Source organism: Crocodylus porosus, unplaced genomic scaffold (genome assembly GCF_001723895.1).
Source record: "Crocodylus porosus isolate Cpor-Errol unplaced genomic scaffold, CroPor_comp1, whole genome shotgun sequence".
NCBI lineage: Eukaryota > Metazoa > Chordata > Crocodylia > Crocodylidae > Crocodylus > Crocodylus porosus.
In genome coordinates, this window is record NW_017728931.1 from 18,993,698 (window position 1) to 19,009,084 (window position 15,387).

The 15,387-nt window shown below is 45.9% G+C and overlaps 1 protein-coding gene across 1 annotated transcript in view; it reads left to right on the forward strand.

Moving 5' to 3' along the window:
* The window catches only part of PHF21B (PHD finger protein 21B), a 261,411-nt gene that overhangs the window by 194,839 nt on the left and 51,185 nt on the right, over nt 1–15,387 (forward strand). The window contains exon 3 of the mRNA XM_019544307.1: nt 904–996. Within this exon, the coding sequence (XP_019399852.1) occupies nt 904–996 (93 nt within the window). The remainder of the gene's footprint in view (nt 1–903; nt 997–15,387) is intronic.

A 15,387-nucleotide genomic window follows, 5' to 3' on the forward strand; every position in this document is an offset into this window, starting at 1 on the left:
ATCTGATGGCCACCTATAAGTTTATCAGGGGTGACCACCAGGATCTGGGGGAACATTTGTTCACTGGAGCGCCCCAAGGGATGATGAGGTCGAACGGTCATAAACTACTGTAAGACTGTTTCAGGCTGGACATAAGGAAGAATTTCTTTACTGCCTGAGCCCCCAAGGTCTGGAACACCCTGCCATCGGAGATGGTTCAAGCACTTACACTGAACACCTTCAAGAGCAAATTGGATGCTTATCTTGCTGGGATCCTATGACCCCAGCTGACCTCCTGCCCTTTGGGTGGGGGGCTGGATTTGATGATCTTCCAAGGTCCCTTCCAGCCTTAATGTCTGTATGAAATCTATGAAACTTGAATGGTGCTAGCAGTTTTTTGGCTCAAAATGAATTCAGTCCCTTAACCAAACTTTATGTTATGGAGGCTCAAAAGTGTATCCATAGGTTGCATTCAGCTTTTGGGTTTGATGAGACTTTAAAATTCAGTATTTACTAACCTTAATTCTTCCAGTAAAAGTAAAATACACTCTTCTGACTCTGAACTTTAAAGGGTTCCCAGAGCAATGGGAAATGCAGTGTCTTAAAAATGTGTATTGAAGGTTTAGGGCACCACATTTCAGACATAATTATGATGGGATGTATTACTAGATAAATCCTTTCTACTTGGTGTCACAAAATGCTCCACAGATATGAGGTCAGAGTTAAGGATGGTTCTAGGAGAAAAGTAAAGCAGGACTGACTGTGCCTCACGGTTGGAGGCAGAGGGCTTTAAGCAGACTACTCAGTAGTAGTTAGGTCCAATGGTGGTGAGTGAAGGGCAGAGAGGAGTTGGTCTGTATGTTAGAGAGCTTTTTGGAAGTGGATTCTTTTTAATTATTGTTCCTTTTTGTTTTCTTTTGACAGACATTGGGAACTATCACTGCAGTGCCCATTAAAGTTCCTCAGGTCAGCTCCTTGCAGAGGTTGGCAGGACAAGGACCAGCAGTGCTACCTCAGGTAAAACTAATTTTTCAGTGTTTTGGTGAAAATGTTTTAATCGAATGTTATGTTTAGTTTTCTCTGTGCCAGTGCAGGCCTGTGAAAGCTGGCCTAATCACATGTCTGCATAAAACCTAAGAATTGGATGATAGGATGATACAAATTGCAGAGAAGCTTGGCTTGCAGTGAGATTTAAACAGCATATTTATGATTTTTGTATGCATAGTCTGTCACAAAGAAAAAACACCATGAAAAAGGCTTATGAACCTAAAAATAAAATGCATATAATTAAGAATAAATATATATTTTATCAAATTAATTCCAAACCAAAAAAAGTACATGTATTTTCTGAACTGAAAAACTTGCAACTCTGTAACTAAGGCAAAGGATATAGTCACCAAAGTTCCCAGTCTGCTGATTAGGTTACTGGCATTTGAGACCCTGGATACTTTTGCCAGTTTACTTGCTTCCTTAGCACCTGGTATGTTATAGTTACAGTGTTTGACTGCTTGTACATACCACAGGGTTTAATTCAGCTTAGTTCTCCCTAAATTAAAACAGTGGAAGGAAGCACCAGGCCCCAGCACAACTCAGGCAGGCAGGCTCTAGGGAGAAGAAAAAAAAGATCAGGCTCGCCTAATGTGCTTATAAACTGTTAGATATTACTACTTTCTGGCTGAGGTTTAGAGAGTATATATACCATGTAGGTTGTTTACGTATCAGAAAATATTTCAACCTTTAAATTATTTATTTCTGAGCAAAATGCAAAAACCTCCTTACCATCCAGCAATGCAGAGGGAATCTCAGGAAGTTGTTCACAGTAGTCTACGAATGTCCTTTCTGGCATTAAGTGGGAATTCACTTTTCTTTGTGTAGCCATTTATAAGTCATTTCTCACATTTGAACAATTAATATTAAAATCATTATGGGTTCTTTTAGCTCATCGATATTTTTTCTACTATTTCTTCACTTATAGAAGCTAGTAGTGGGTCTTTGAATTTAAATTTATAGAGTTGTATATTCAGGAGAAAGCACTTGGATTCATTCTTTGAATTGTTCATTTTGTGCCAGGCAATTTTGGAATAAAAGAGAGTTTCCTCTCATGCCTGAAACTTTTTTTGCTTTTCAATCATACATTTGTTTTTGTCATTTTTTGAGAGTTAAAGATTAACAAGATTCTTCCAGAAAAGTGTTGAGGATAAAGAGCAGCTGGAAGTCCTGGAAAAAAGATTTAAATTATTCTTATTACAGTTATTTTTCATCGGGGATGATAGCATAGTACTCCTGCATATGGGATTATCAACATTCTGTTTCCTTTTTGTAAGTAGGCTGATTTTTGTTCAATGCCAGGTCAGGCTTTGAAGAATTGGGGGGAAAAAATGTTCTGCATTTTTTGAGATGAAATTCAATCTTTTCTGTCTTGCTGATTTAACTCTTGACATTTTTATATTTTACTTTAGAAGGGTTGTGAGTGTTCAGTGCTTCAGCCCATGCTGTCACTTGTTTTCTTCTGCTGGTTTCTTTTTGGCATGTTTCATATTCTGATATTTGAGAATTAATGAAGACCAATAACATTTGCAGTAGTATTGATCAGCAGATTTCACATATACTGTCACTGGAATGAAAAACAATCAGAATGGGAGATCTTTGGCCATGAAGACTGAACAGCAAGACAAACTAGCTAGCTTTATATAGGACCGTATTATCGGAAGCCCTGCTCATCTTACAGGTTTTTATATTCTAACATCCTTAATGATAATTGATTACAGCAGGGCTGTCTAACTGACGGCCCCATCTGGTCCATGTGGAGTTAACACCCAGATGACAGGCTCCTGGTTGGCTATTGCTTTTCCCATCACTCTGGTTGCTGCTTCTGGTGTCTCCAGACTCCTCCTCCCTCCTCCAGCTTCTATGAGAACCCTCATGGGAGGGGCAGGAGGAAAGCCAAGCCTTGTGGGAGGGGAGGGGCATGGTGGAGGGAGCGCATGTGAAGGTGTGGGGGTTGTGGTGCTGTAGGAGACCTTGCGCAGCATGTGGCCCAACGGACTAGTGGTCTACATAGGTGCAGCCTGTTCAGTGTACAGCCTCAGTCACTCAGAAGATGGAAAGCCAGGATTACATCAATAAGCCATGCTCTTCTCTCAAGTCACTCATCTATGATTCTACATGTGCCTTTTCTTTGTTAAACTTGTAGACCCATGAATTTTTCAAAACTTTCCTTTTTAAGGTTTTGCATTTTCATTTACAAATAAAAATAGGAGGCTCCAAATTTAATCATAATTTCAAATGTATGTTATGTAGATATTGTAAACTGAAGTTTTAACAAAAATGGAGGTAAAATCCTATTAATACATAGAAGGAAAAATAAGTTTTTTCTTCTCATAGGAAAAGAAGAATGCAAATGTATTTAACCTTTCTGAAGTTAAAAGAACTTCCTATTTTCCTGGTGGAGAGGAGCCCAGCAGCTTGTAGGACTGGGATCCAAAGCATTACCTGGATGCTCAACCATCCTTCTTATTGTTATGGTTATGGGCAAGCTGCATTTTAGATCCCATAGTGCACCCCTTATGTGACAGTCCTGAATTTCTGCATCTTACTTTATGTGAAACCAAATTGTCCAAACACTCTCAGACTTGACCTCTGAGTAGCAGACTTGCCCTTTTTTTTTACCAGCCTTATTAGGGGGGTGAACAATTCACTTATTTGGGCTCCACTGTCTCTCAAAATTTTGGCTTCAAAGCCGAAATACACACTCGCATTGGAAAGGCAAGCAATGCCATGGCTAAATTTCAAAAGAGAGTTTGGAAAAACAGAACGCTCACTCTATCGACAAAGATGTCCATCTGCGGAGCTTGCATACTTAGCTCTCTACTGTATGGCAGCAAAACATGGACTCCTTATGCCAAGGCAGAAGGAAAACTGAACAGTTTCCATCTTCATTGTCTCCTCAATAACACGGCATGACAATCTCCAACTTTGCTCTTTTGGAATGAGCCAAGATACCTGGTATGTTTGTGCTCCTGAGACAGAGATGCCTCCGTTGGTTAGGATATCTGAATCATATAAGCGATGGCCGAACCCCCAAGGACATACTGTACGGTGAGCTAGCCACTGCCAAACATCCACTTGGCTGGCCCAAATTCTGTTTTGTTGATGTCTGGAAGAAAAACTATAGCAAGCTGTGGATCGATAGCCAATGCTGAGAATCAATCACTTTGGACCCCTGTGAGTAGAAAGCCGCTGTGAAGCAGGGCCTACATCACTTCAAAATGGAGAGAGTAAATATTGAGATGGAGAAGAGGCATCAGAGACAGGCAAGACGATACTTGGCATGCTGGCGCAAGCTCAAACAAGTCTATAAGGGCTACATATTGGAGGGTCTGCTTGTCATGCATCAGACTCCTCAGCTGCTCAAGAATCTGTGGTGGTACCCAGTAACTCACCAAAGGCCCAGTCTCCTTGGTCTCCTGAGACCGATGACTGCCAATGATGATTAATATGATTGTCCCAATAGAGCCTTGGCAATTGATGAACCTCTAAGGCTAAGTACAGACAGTCAAAAAGCCTGAGGCTGAATCGATTCAATCTTGAAAGGTTAGTCTAAGCTACATAGATTGAATTTATAAACCATTGAACAGACCTTCACTTTTGATTCCAGAAATGCAGACACATGTCTCAGGCCTGGGCCACTGCAGGCCAGGGGGGCAATAGAGTATGCCTCCCTACTCAGCTGGAGCGGACAGCTTGGGCCAAGACTATCCCTCCCATCCTGTGAGGTGTGGGAAGGGTGGGGGGGTTATGGAAGAGGTGCAAAGCATCCTGGGATGCTATTGGACTGTTAGTTAACCTGAATCTGGAGGAGTAGCTGATTAGATTCACTCAGAAAAGCTTTTTCTTTTTTCAAAATGTATTCCTTCATCTATTGGCCTGCTCAGCAAAGAATAAAAACAATAAAAGGCCTATATCAATGGGTCTCAATCTTCCTTTGAAAGCTTGTGGACTGGTTGGATGAAACAGACTGTCTTGCCATAGTTCCTGTCTCTTGTGTCTGGATGGAGCTACATTGCAGTCAGGCAGTATGATAGTGGACTTGCATATAAGAATACAAAAGTGCCACTGCTTCAGGGATGTCGGAGGATACTGTTCTATTTAATAGTAGGGGTGTGTGAAGGTGGGCCCTATTTGATTCAGATTTGGATTTGGGCCGAATTGGGGACAGTGATTCGATTCATTGATTCAGATCAGTGTCCCTAATTCAATTTGGCTGAATCCAGATCTGACGATTTAATGCTGATTCAGAGAATCAGCAACTTGGATGTAGATCCACCTTTGAAAGTTTTTGCTACATAGCTTGAGGTAGCAGCTCATGAACACTGCGATGCTGGGGCTCATGGAGCATCCCACAGGGGTGGGGGGACGGCCCTCTACATGTTCAGCGGCAAACCCAGAAGTGGACCAGAAGTACTTCTAGTCTACTTCTGGGCCTGTCAGGGAGCATGCTCGGGGCCCCCTGCTGCACTGCCCCGGCTCAGTGATTGGCCACAGGGGGACCCCAGGTGCCCTCCCCACTCCCCTCCCCCCCGGACCCAGGAGGGACCAGTCACTGAGCTGGGAGGGTGCAGGGGAGGGAGGCCCAGCACACTCCCTGGCGGATCCAGAAGTGGACTGGAAGTGCTTCTGGTCCACTTTTGGGTCTGTTGCCAACTGCACTGGGGAGCCCCCATGCTTCTGTAGGGCACTCCAGGTATTCCAGCATCGCAGCACTCATGAGCCCCTTCTACCTAGAGGTACATAGAAAAAACATTTTAAAGCTGTGTCTATATCTGAATTTCTGAATCAATTTGGAGGGTTCCAATTCGATTCAGAGAGATTAAAGGGTCCTCTGATTTGGTTTGGATTCAGACATACGGCCACCGCATCAGGCCAAATCTCTGCCAAATCAAATCAGGGACCAAGACTTCACATAGTCCTGTTTAATAGCTTGCAATGTACCTGCCCTCTATGAATCTATCTAATCCTTTTTGGATCCTAGTTATACTATCTGCCTGTACAGCTCTTGTGACAATGTATTGCAAAAATTAGTTACACTGTGTAAAAAGTACTTCCTTATGTTTTGTTTTAAGCTTGATTCCTGATCATTTCAGTGAGTTCCCCCTTTTTCTTATTCTTGGATTTGGTGAATTACTATTCCCAATTCATTGTCTCCACATCCTTCATGATTTTACAGAACTCGATCATATCCTTCTACAGAATTCTCCTTTCCAAACTGAAGGGTCCTAGTCTTTTCCTAATATGACAGCAGCTCCAAACCCTTATCATCTTTGTTGCCCCTATTTTTACTTTTACCTATTCTGCTACTTTCTTCTTAAGGTAGAGATCAGAACAGTATCAGAAATGTAGCATGCAGCACTGAAGATGTGGACATACTGTTGATTAATATAGTAATATAATTATGGTTTCTATTGTTTTCAATTCCCTTCTCAGTGATACCCAGTATTTGACTAGTAGACATACTTTTGATCTAGCTAGTAATAGGAGCGAAGCCTGCAGCAGTACAGACATAAACATGGCAAGTAACCTGCACTGACATTCATAGAACCACAGGCTTTTTGCTGTCGGTATGCGAGGTAGCTTTATTAAAGTTAGCCTGAACATGCCTGCGCATGCTGGGATTGCAACTCAGTTTGCAATGTAGACTTAGCCTCTCTCTGATATCACACCCTCTTCAAGTGCAGTGAACCTGCTCCTCCTCCCTTATGTAGTACAGCACCTTTAAGGTTCCAGTATTGCCTTTGATCTTTCATCTTTGGTTTAAACTGGAGAAATAAGCCAGTTCAGTGAGGTATTAAGCTAGGTAAAGGTGTTCCACAAGTAATAGCTCCCTACTCCCCACACTACTTCCTTCAAAGATTTTATATTTGTTTTGGTTTCATTTTCTGTATAGTCTTCTTCCAGTGGCCTCCTCTGATTTAACTCCATGCAGTCAAGTAAATATGTGATGTATACACAGAAATTGTGCATACAATTTCCTTATTCTCCTTACTTTTAAAAATACTTATCATTTGTTTTGGTTGTTCAAATGGATTTATGCTGTAACCCCCTGGGAGATTTCCCATATGGGGAACAAAGATTTAACATCAGCATTCACATATGACAAAAAAATCCCATTGTGTTCTTTGAAATCGTTATGAAATGGGAAACTAAACAAATATTAATTATAAAGTTCATTGCATAATACAAACAATATTTATTTTCTTAAGCCTTCATTGCCATTAAGGGCAAGTTCTTACTTTTAAGGTGGGGGGACTACAGAAAACTGTATATTTAAAAGGAAAATAAATTGGTTTTGTTTCAAACCACTGTGCACATTTTCCCCCCATAATTTTGGATGTTACTTGTCTTAATTCCTCTCCCTTATTCCTCCCATTTTATATTTTTGTTTGAGATTTCCATTTAGACTAAAATCCTTCTTTCCTCCAACAGTCCTGTCCCGAGAAGCAAACAATATACTGAGATTAATTGCTCAAATGAGAGTTTTTGTTTTCCATTTTTTATTTTGTTTTTTTTTAAATGGTCTTTCTCTTTAATGTGTGTGACTAGCAGAGTAGAGAATCTTATCCCTGGCAGGAATTCCTATTTTGTTACTGCAGTACAAATAGTGATAATAGATTTGTTATTTTACTGTCATTTTTGTGGAAATTAAAGGGGAACATACTGTATCCACCAGAAAAATATGTGAAATCCTCCAATGGATTAATAATTCCTCTAACAAACATTTTAAAATAATGGTTGCAATGTTAAAATAAGCCTCCAGTCTTTTTTTTATTTTTTTTTAAGAAAGATAAACTTGAAGCCAATCCAACCCCCATTCACACCAGTGGAAAGACTCCCATTGATTTGAATGGCAACTGAGTTAGACCTCTGAGATTTATTGTGTTATTTCACTAACCCATTTTTCCAGTTCCTGGTTGAAGGCAGGGGTTAGAATTGTTTTGCTTATGACATCCTTGATAGAAGAGAGCAGATAGCATCCCAGAAGAGGCCTACTGAAGTCCTATTATTAAGATTAGCAGTGATGGGAAAACCAGGAAACATGAACACTTCAGATAAAATGTTTGCACATTTCTTTAGTAGTCTGCTTTGAATACTGGTGTCAAACATTGTCAATTTAACATGAATTGTATTGTATATGATGACTCTAATATAGGTAGTTCATTACAGTAGGGATATCAAAGGTATGGCCCATGGGCCAGATCCAACCTGTGAAGCCATGTCATCCAGCCTGCAAGGCTCCCCACAGGCCTAGAAATTTGTCAGTGGGACGAATGGCAGCAGCATTAATTGCTGTGGCTTAACAGCTCCAGGAGCTATGGCAATTAACATGGACACTGCTCATGCTGCCACTGATGGGGCTAGAAATTTGGCAGTAGGAGGAATGGCATCTGCTCTGGCTCTGGGAGCCATGCTGTTTAATGCTGCTACCACCAAGTTTCTGGCCCTATGGGGAGCCCCGCAAGCCAAATGAAATAGCTCCATGCGCCAGATGAAGCCCATGGACTAAACTGTTGCAACTCATTTGGCCTACGGGTCTTGATGAGTTTCACGTGTGTGGAATGTCTGTGTTCCTATTCAGATTTGTTTTTGGCCATTTTGGAGGGACAGGAATTCAATTCGGTGTTTTGGATCACTGTCCCGATTCAATTCAGCCGAATCTGTTTTGGAATTTCAACATTGATTGTTTTCTAAAAACACCGTTTCAATTTAGGGAGAATTAAAACAAACTAAACCCCTGCGGCATATACACAAGGGTGGGGGCCCAATCCTTACCTATCTCTTCGGTGGAGGGGCAAACTGCTGGTGGGCTGAGTGGTCACTGAGCTGCACGGGGGTGGGAGGCATGTACTTTTTCATTGACTGGCTTTCCTGTCTGCATCCCAGCCTCTGGCTTCTTTACTATTCCTTCCATCTAGGAAGAGCACACATTAACTGCAGATGCTTCCTCAGCCTGAGGAAGGATTTTCAAACCCGAAAGCTTTCCAAGGTATATATCTCCAGCTATTCAGTTGGTCTAATAAAAGATATCAGATTGACCCAAAATTCCTTGTCTGCCTTGTGTGTGTTAAGGCAGAGTGAGATGAATGCAGCTGGAATGGTAGCCTGTAACAGGGGCCATTCCCAGTGCTGGTTAGAGCTCAGTCTGCCCACCTGTTTCTGGGTCAATAACCCACCCCTCTTTCTCCTGCCATGTCTTGATAGAAAACCAATTCAGATGCTACCCAGGCAGAAGGCTTCCCATTTAGGCACCTTATGTCTAGGGGTGACATCCATTCCACAGCTCCATACCTTCCCTACATTGTGGCCCATGCCTTGCAGATGGCATCCCAGGCAGCTAACCTACCCACCTTTCACCAAGGAGGTTTGCAATGCTGCCATTTCCTGGGGGCTGCTGCACCACCAGCAGTCCCACCAGGCCTCCCAACCCTGTGAGTTTTAGGTCATGCCCAGGACCTGGGGCCTCCTTCCCCATAACCTTTCTCCATACCTCCAAGTTAATCCTGGCATGGGAGCTCAGCAGGGAGATGTTCTTCCCCTGTTGGCTGGTAATACAGTGAGCGCCACCTCCAGCTCTGAGAGCAGGGCATTAAATGGTTGTGAAAGCAAACCAATTAAAAAATAGAAATAGGTGTGGACAGAGTGAGGAAGGTGGCACTCACTCCATCTGCACCTGGCGCTTGGGAATCCCAGCAGCAGGAGGGTCACCTGCAGGAGCACAAGCTGGTCTACCAAACCAGGATCCAAGGAGGTGTGGTGGGGTGTCACCACATCACCAGCAATGCTGAGCACCCTCTCACTCAGAACACTGGTTTGTGGACAGGACAAGTATTCCCAGGCAACTGTGGCCAGATCCTGCCACATGTGGCTGTGGCTTGCCCAATAGGCCAAGGGGTTGCACAGAAGTGGATCCATGTTCTTGGCAAGATAGGTAGTCACTGAGGCCTTGGCGCTACCTGCCTGATGCTGGGGTCTGGTCCCTCTGGACCCCAACATGGAAGCCATGCCCTTGGTCCACAGTGGCAGGGCCTATGGTGGAGAAGACTGGCTGATGGGTGGGTTGCTGGCACAGGAAAGTGCATCTCACTCTTCCACATCCTCCTACCTCTGCCCTTCTGCCTCCCTGACTCTGTTCACCAGCACCTCCATCCAGTGATCCAGGGATTTGCTGCAGCACATGCTCCCTTTCACTCCTAGGTCACACATGGCTGCCAGCATGTGGAATGTACTGCACTGCAGTGGATCCAGCTGTTTCTTGATGCCCTCCTTCAGCCTCTTCACCAGTGCCTGCCAAGGTTCCCTTTAAAGTGCACACATGCATGGCCATGCACAACTAAAAGTGTGGCTGCGCACAGCCTTTTCAAAGCCACACACCAGGAGAGGTTGGAGTGGGTGCCTGGCATGGGCTCTGCTGGCTCTGGGGAAGTGCTCCATCCCTGGCCCTGATGCGGGGGAGCGGAGCACTTCCCTGGAGCTGGGGAGCTCACACCAGGCTCTGGTCCCTGGCCCCAGCCCCTGGCTCCCAGCTCCAGCTCCTGGCCCCTGGCGCCCGGCCCCTGCTCCCAGCCCCTGGCTCCCGGCTTCTGGCTCCAACCTCCAGCCCCTGGCCCCAGCCTCTGGTCCCCAGCATCTGGCCCCAGCTCCAGCTTCTGGCCCCAGCCCCCAACCTCAGGCCCCTAGCCATCAGCCCCCTTCGGTAAGTGTCCCATGCCAGACCAAGGCGGCGTGCTCATGGACAGAGGCGGCGCGCTAATGGACCACTGTTCCTTAGAGGGAACATTGGTGCCTTCACCTCTGGTGACAGTGGCTTGCCCCAGCCAGGAACTTCAGTCCCCCCAAACTTCTCCATTTCGTTTTGAAGCTCCCTCACTATGGGAATCACCTGGCTAAGGAGGGCATCACCAGCACTGAGGCTGTCAGTGGCCTCGAGGAATGGCTTAGGAACCACCAAGGTCTGGGAGATGGTATCCCACTTAACTTTGTTAAGGGGTCCGCTGATCCCAGTCTCCCCAAGCAAGGCCATCTCATGGATGGCCCTCTGTTGCTTGACCATCCTGTCAAGCATCAAGTATGTGGAGTTCCATCAAGTCTTCACATCCTGCATGATTTTGTGCTTCGGGACACTCAGCTCTGCCTGTTCGTCCTGCAGCACCTTGCCCTTCGTGATGCTGTGTTAGAAGTAGCGCACCACCATCCTACATCTTGAAATGAGCTGGCAGGTTGTGATGGCACCCTCACTGGCAGCCCTTTTCCCCTCCAAGGTGTTCCTGACTATAAGGTAGAACTTGTGTGCCACACAGTGGATGCCAACAAAGCTGGCATCACAGACCACCTTGACCATATTGGCCCCATTGTCAGTGACCATGAACCCATGGGTGAGCTCACGCTGCCTAATGAGCCACCCCTGCACCATGCAGTTCATGGCCACCTCCCTTGCTGTGTGGGACTGATCCAGCGCCTTGGCTTGGAGGACAGCCCACTGATGGCCTGACTGATTGCTCCAGTGCCCTGTGAGGGAGAGGTAGGTGTGATTGCCACCCCGGCTGCTCCAGATGTTTGAAATGAAGTGCAAGGCCACCTGCAGACCTGCCTTGCACAGCTTCTCCCTCAAGTATTCCCTGCATGCCTCATACAGGGAGGGCACTACCATCCTGCTAAAGGTGGTGTGTGCCAGCACTTGGTAGGATGGGGCCCTGAGTGCCATGAGCCACCTGAAACCTGGTCACTCAACTAAGAAGAAGGACTGGCTATCCAGACCAAGCATCTCCCCAATACTGTGGGTGACCTCACTCACCTTTGAAATGAGCCCCCCTTTGTATATGCCTTTACCCCACTGGTCCAGGTTTGCCTGCCTCTGGTTCTGGGGGACAGGGGCTTTGGAGCAAGAGGAGGACTTCCCTTTGGGCACACTCCCACTGGTGCCAGGCAGAGAAGGAGCAAGGGCAAAGGGGTGGTGCCTCTTGAGATGCATCTACATCCCTGTGGTGTTGAAGTGTTTCACTCCCTGCCCCAGCTGGTCTTGCTTTGGCAGTGCTGGCAAATAACATATCTGTGATCATTTGCCACCTCAAAATGATCCCACACTATACTACCTCCTTGCTTCTGGGGCATGGATGAGGATACTGCCTCATCCCCCTCTTCAGCAGATGGAAGAACAACAAGAGGAGGAGCTGGCTCAGCTGAGCCACTTGCCTCGACAACCTTAGCCTCCTCCAAAGTGCCTTCCAGGTGAAGGAGACCTGACTCTAGGGGAACTTTGAGGGTGCGGGGCACAAATTCAGATCCCCCCTCCTTCCTCAATATTTCCTTTGCTATGGCACTCAGGTCCCCTGTTTCCAGACCCAGCTCCTCGTCTAGCAGTGGAAGGCTCAGGCTGGGAATTGAAATTGGGGTGGAGGAGACTGTCATGCTGGACCTTGTAGTCATTATAACTGGTGTTAGTGGAAGTGGTTCAGGTGCAGACACTGCTCCCACCTCCTTGCTGCCACTAGCAGCAGAAGCCTCATACCTGGTAGAAAAGAGAGTGCATCTAAGTTTAGTGAGGGGGCAGAACTTATCCCTCTGTCCCCTCTCACTTCTCTGACAGAAGACCTGGGACCTGCCTTTCCAGCACACTTCATGTTTTGTGTTCTGGAAAATAGTTTCATAGTTTGTAGGGTCGGAAGGGACCTGAGCAGATCATCTAGTCCGACCCCCTGCCATGGCAGGAAAGAATACTGGGGTCAAATGACCCCAGCAAGATGTTCATCTAACCTCCTCTTAAACACCCCCAGGGTAGGAGCCAGCACCACTTCTCTTGGAAGCTGGTTCCAGACCCTAGCCGTCCTGACTGTGAAGTAGCGCCTCCTGATATCTAACCTAAACCTACCCTCTGCCAGCTTGTGACCGTTATTCCTGGTCACTCCTGGCGGTGCTTGGGGAAACAGTGACTTCCCCAATGCCTGCTGATCCCCCCTGACTAGTTTATAACAGGCCACTAGATCCCCCCTCAGCCTTCTCTTTTGGAGGCTGAACAGGTTCAGGTCCCACAGCCTGTCCTCATTGGGCCTGCCCTTCTTCCTCTGGTCATGGAGTGGCCCTCCTCTGGACCCTCTCCATGCTGTCGACATCCCTCTCGAAGTGCGGCACCCAGAACTGGACGCAGTACTCCAGCTGCGGCCTGACCATTGTGTGTCTGTGTGTGTATATGTGTAGTGCTTTCCTCCACAGTGATGAGACACTGCCAGGGAAAGAAGCACTGGGCGGTGGGGGGGATAACAAGAACAAATAACAGGATTTTTGGAGAAGAAAGAGTGGAAAGGGATAACAATAGGGAGGGTAGGCAAGGGTAAGTGGGAAAGGATTGGTTACAACTTGGTAGGAAAGAACTAACAAGCTGCAAACTTCCAGATGCTGCTGTCTGCTGCTGCTCATGCTGCAAACACAGACACAGCTGAGAAATGGAAGAGAGAAGTTCACACACAGAGCCTTGTATGTTGTTTCTCTGTCCCTCTCCCAGAGCACTGAGATTGGAAGTGACAGATCTGTCCTCAGGGATAGATTGCAGACACTGGCCAGCTACAGATGTCAATATCAGAGCAGTCCTTCCTCCCCTCTTCCCCCTCCCTCTCCTTAGTTTCTGTTTCCCTGCAAGCCTGGTGCTGAAACTGTGAAATTTTCCAAAACATTTTGGATGCTTTTGTTTAGTTTTAGAGATTTTTCTCAGTTTCCCTTTCCAATTTTGGTTCTGTGTTTCGGGTGCTGAAACAGGCTGACACACTTCCAAAATGAAATGGCTGCTGAAGCTTCGCACAGCCCTATTTGACACGGTTGAACTACTGTCTTGTCGATGACTAGATTGCTTATGTAGTACACTTGGTGGGACTGAGATTGTGATATAATATGCTTATACTGTATGGTGATTGATTTTCTCCTCTAATTGCCATAGGGCAATTAAACAAGCTTCCCCTGTTCCTTAACTTGCACACATTGTTTCACCACCACCAGTGCAGCTCCATGACTATCCAGCCTCAAGTAGTGTAGATGAGGCTCTGAATCACCATGTCACCTAGACCTCTGAGCAGAGGAGACCATGTGATGCTAAAAATGACCACAACAACAGAAGCGCTATATATGCTAGACCTTCCATTTGTTCCAGCACTAGCAACTATGGGGAATGTAAGGCAAAAAGGGCCCAGTGTAGTCAAAACCCAGATTGTAGAGTGGAGTTGGAAGAGAGGTTTTGTAACAAATTGGTTTGTGATCGGGTCCCTCTTCTTCAAGATGTATGAAGGAAAATCCGTCAGTGAATTTCTAAGCATAGCATCTAAAGGATACACATGAATGGCAGAAAGAGTGAAAACTAACCATTACATTTTGAATGAGCATTCAAGAAGATATTGAACATGAATAGAAACCAGAAACTAGAGTTGTCTGTATAAAGTTAAATTTACTTCTGCATGAGGGAGAAAATAACATTTGCCATTTGTTTGACTCAAAATGTGATGTAATTGGATTGGATAAAATCATTATTACAACTTCAAAAGAGTTGTATAGAATAATCCCCTGAGGCATTTTGCACACCTTCTTGGTACATAATCTTCCCTGTACTTCCATAGAGGCATTCTGGAATTCTAGTGTAGGGTGACTTGCATAATCTGATTTAAAGTCATACAGTGAATAAATATACTAAGAGACTCACTGCTCAGTTTAGTCTTCACTGTGTATGCAGAGTGTATGGAAACAAAAATGTTCCTGTAAAAGGAAGGTTTGCAGTGGACCCACTTAAAAATGTAGCTCTTAATAAAAAAGATTGTTCATCTATTTCCATCCTGCATAGTTTTTCATATCCTGAACACTTTCAAATAGTACAGCTCCCAGCTCTGCTGCCCTCCCGTGGACCCTCCAGAGTGCAGTGCGTGCGACCCAGAGCAGCAGTGCAGAGGGGCCACACAGGGAAGCTGCCTGCCACTGCAAGCTCTGTGCTGCCTAGGTGACACTTCCCCTATGTGCACAGGAGCAGCCTGGGCAGCACGCAGGATTGTGCCCCTCGCTGCTGCCCCTGCCTGCAGGGTAAATGTGGCCAGGGCAGTGGGGAGCTTGGAGTGGCAGGCAGCTTTCTCTGCCCCCCGCTGTGGTGCCCTTGCCGCCCCTTCTGCCAAGCAGTGTTGGCACCCAGCATGGCAGGGCAGTACAGCGGGGAGCCTCACTGGTATCTCCTGCCTCCTTGGAGCCCAGGGCTGGGCCTGGGACTGGGAGGCAGCTGGTGCTGGAGCCGGGAGGTAGCAGTTGTTTGCAGCCTCTTGGCTGCAGCCGGCCCAGGTTCTGGGTAGCTGGTTATAGCCATGGATTTTGGGCTGGGGGGCAGGATCTTTGGGT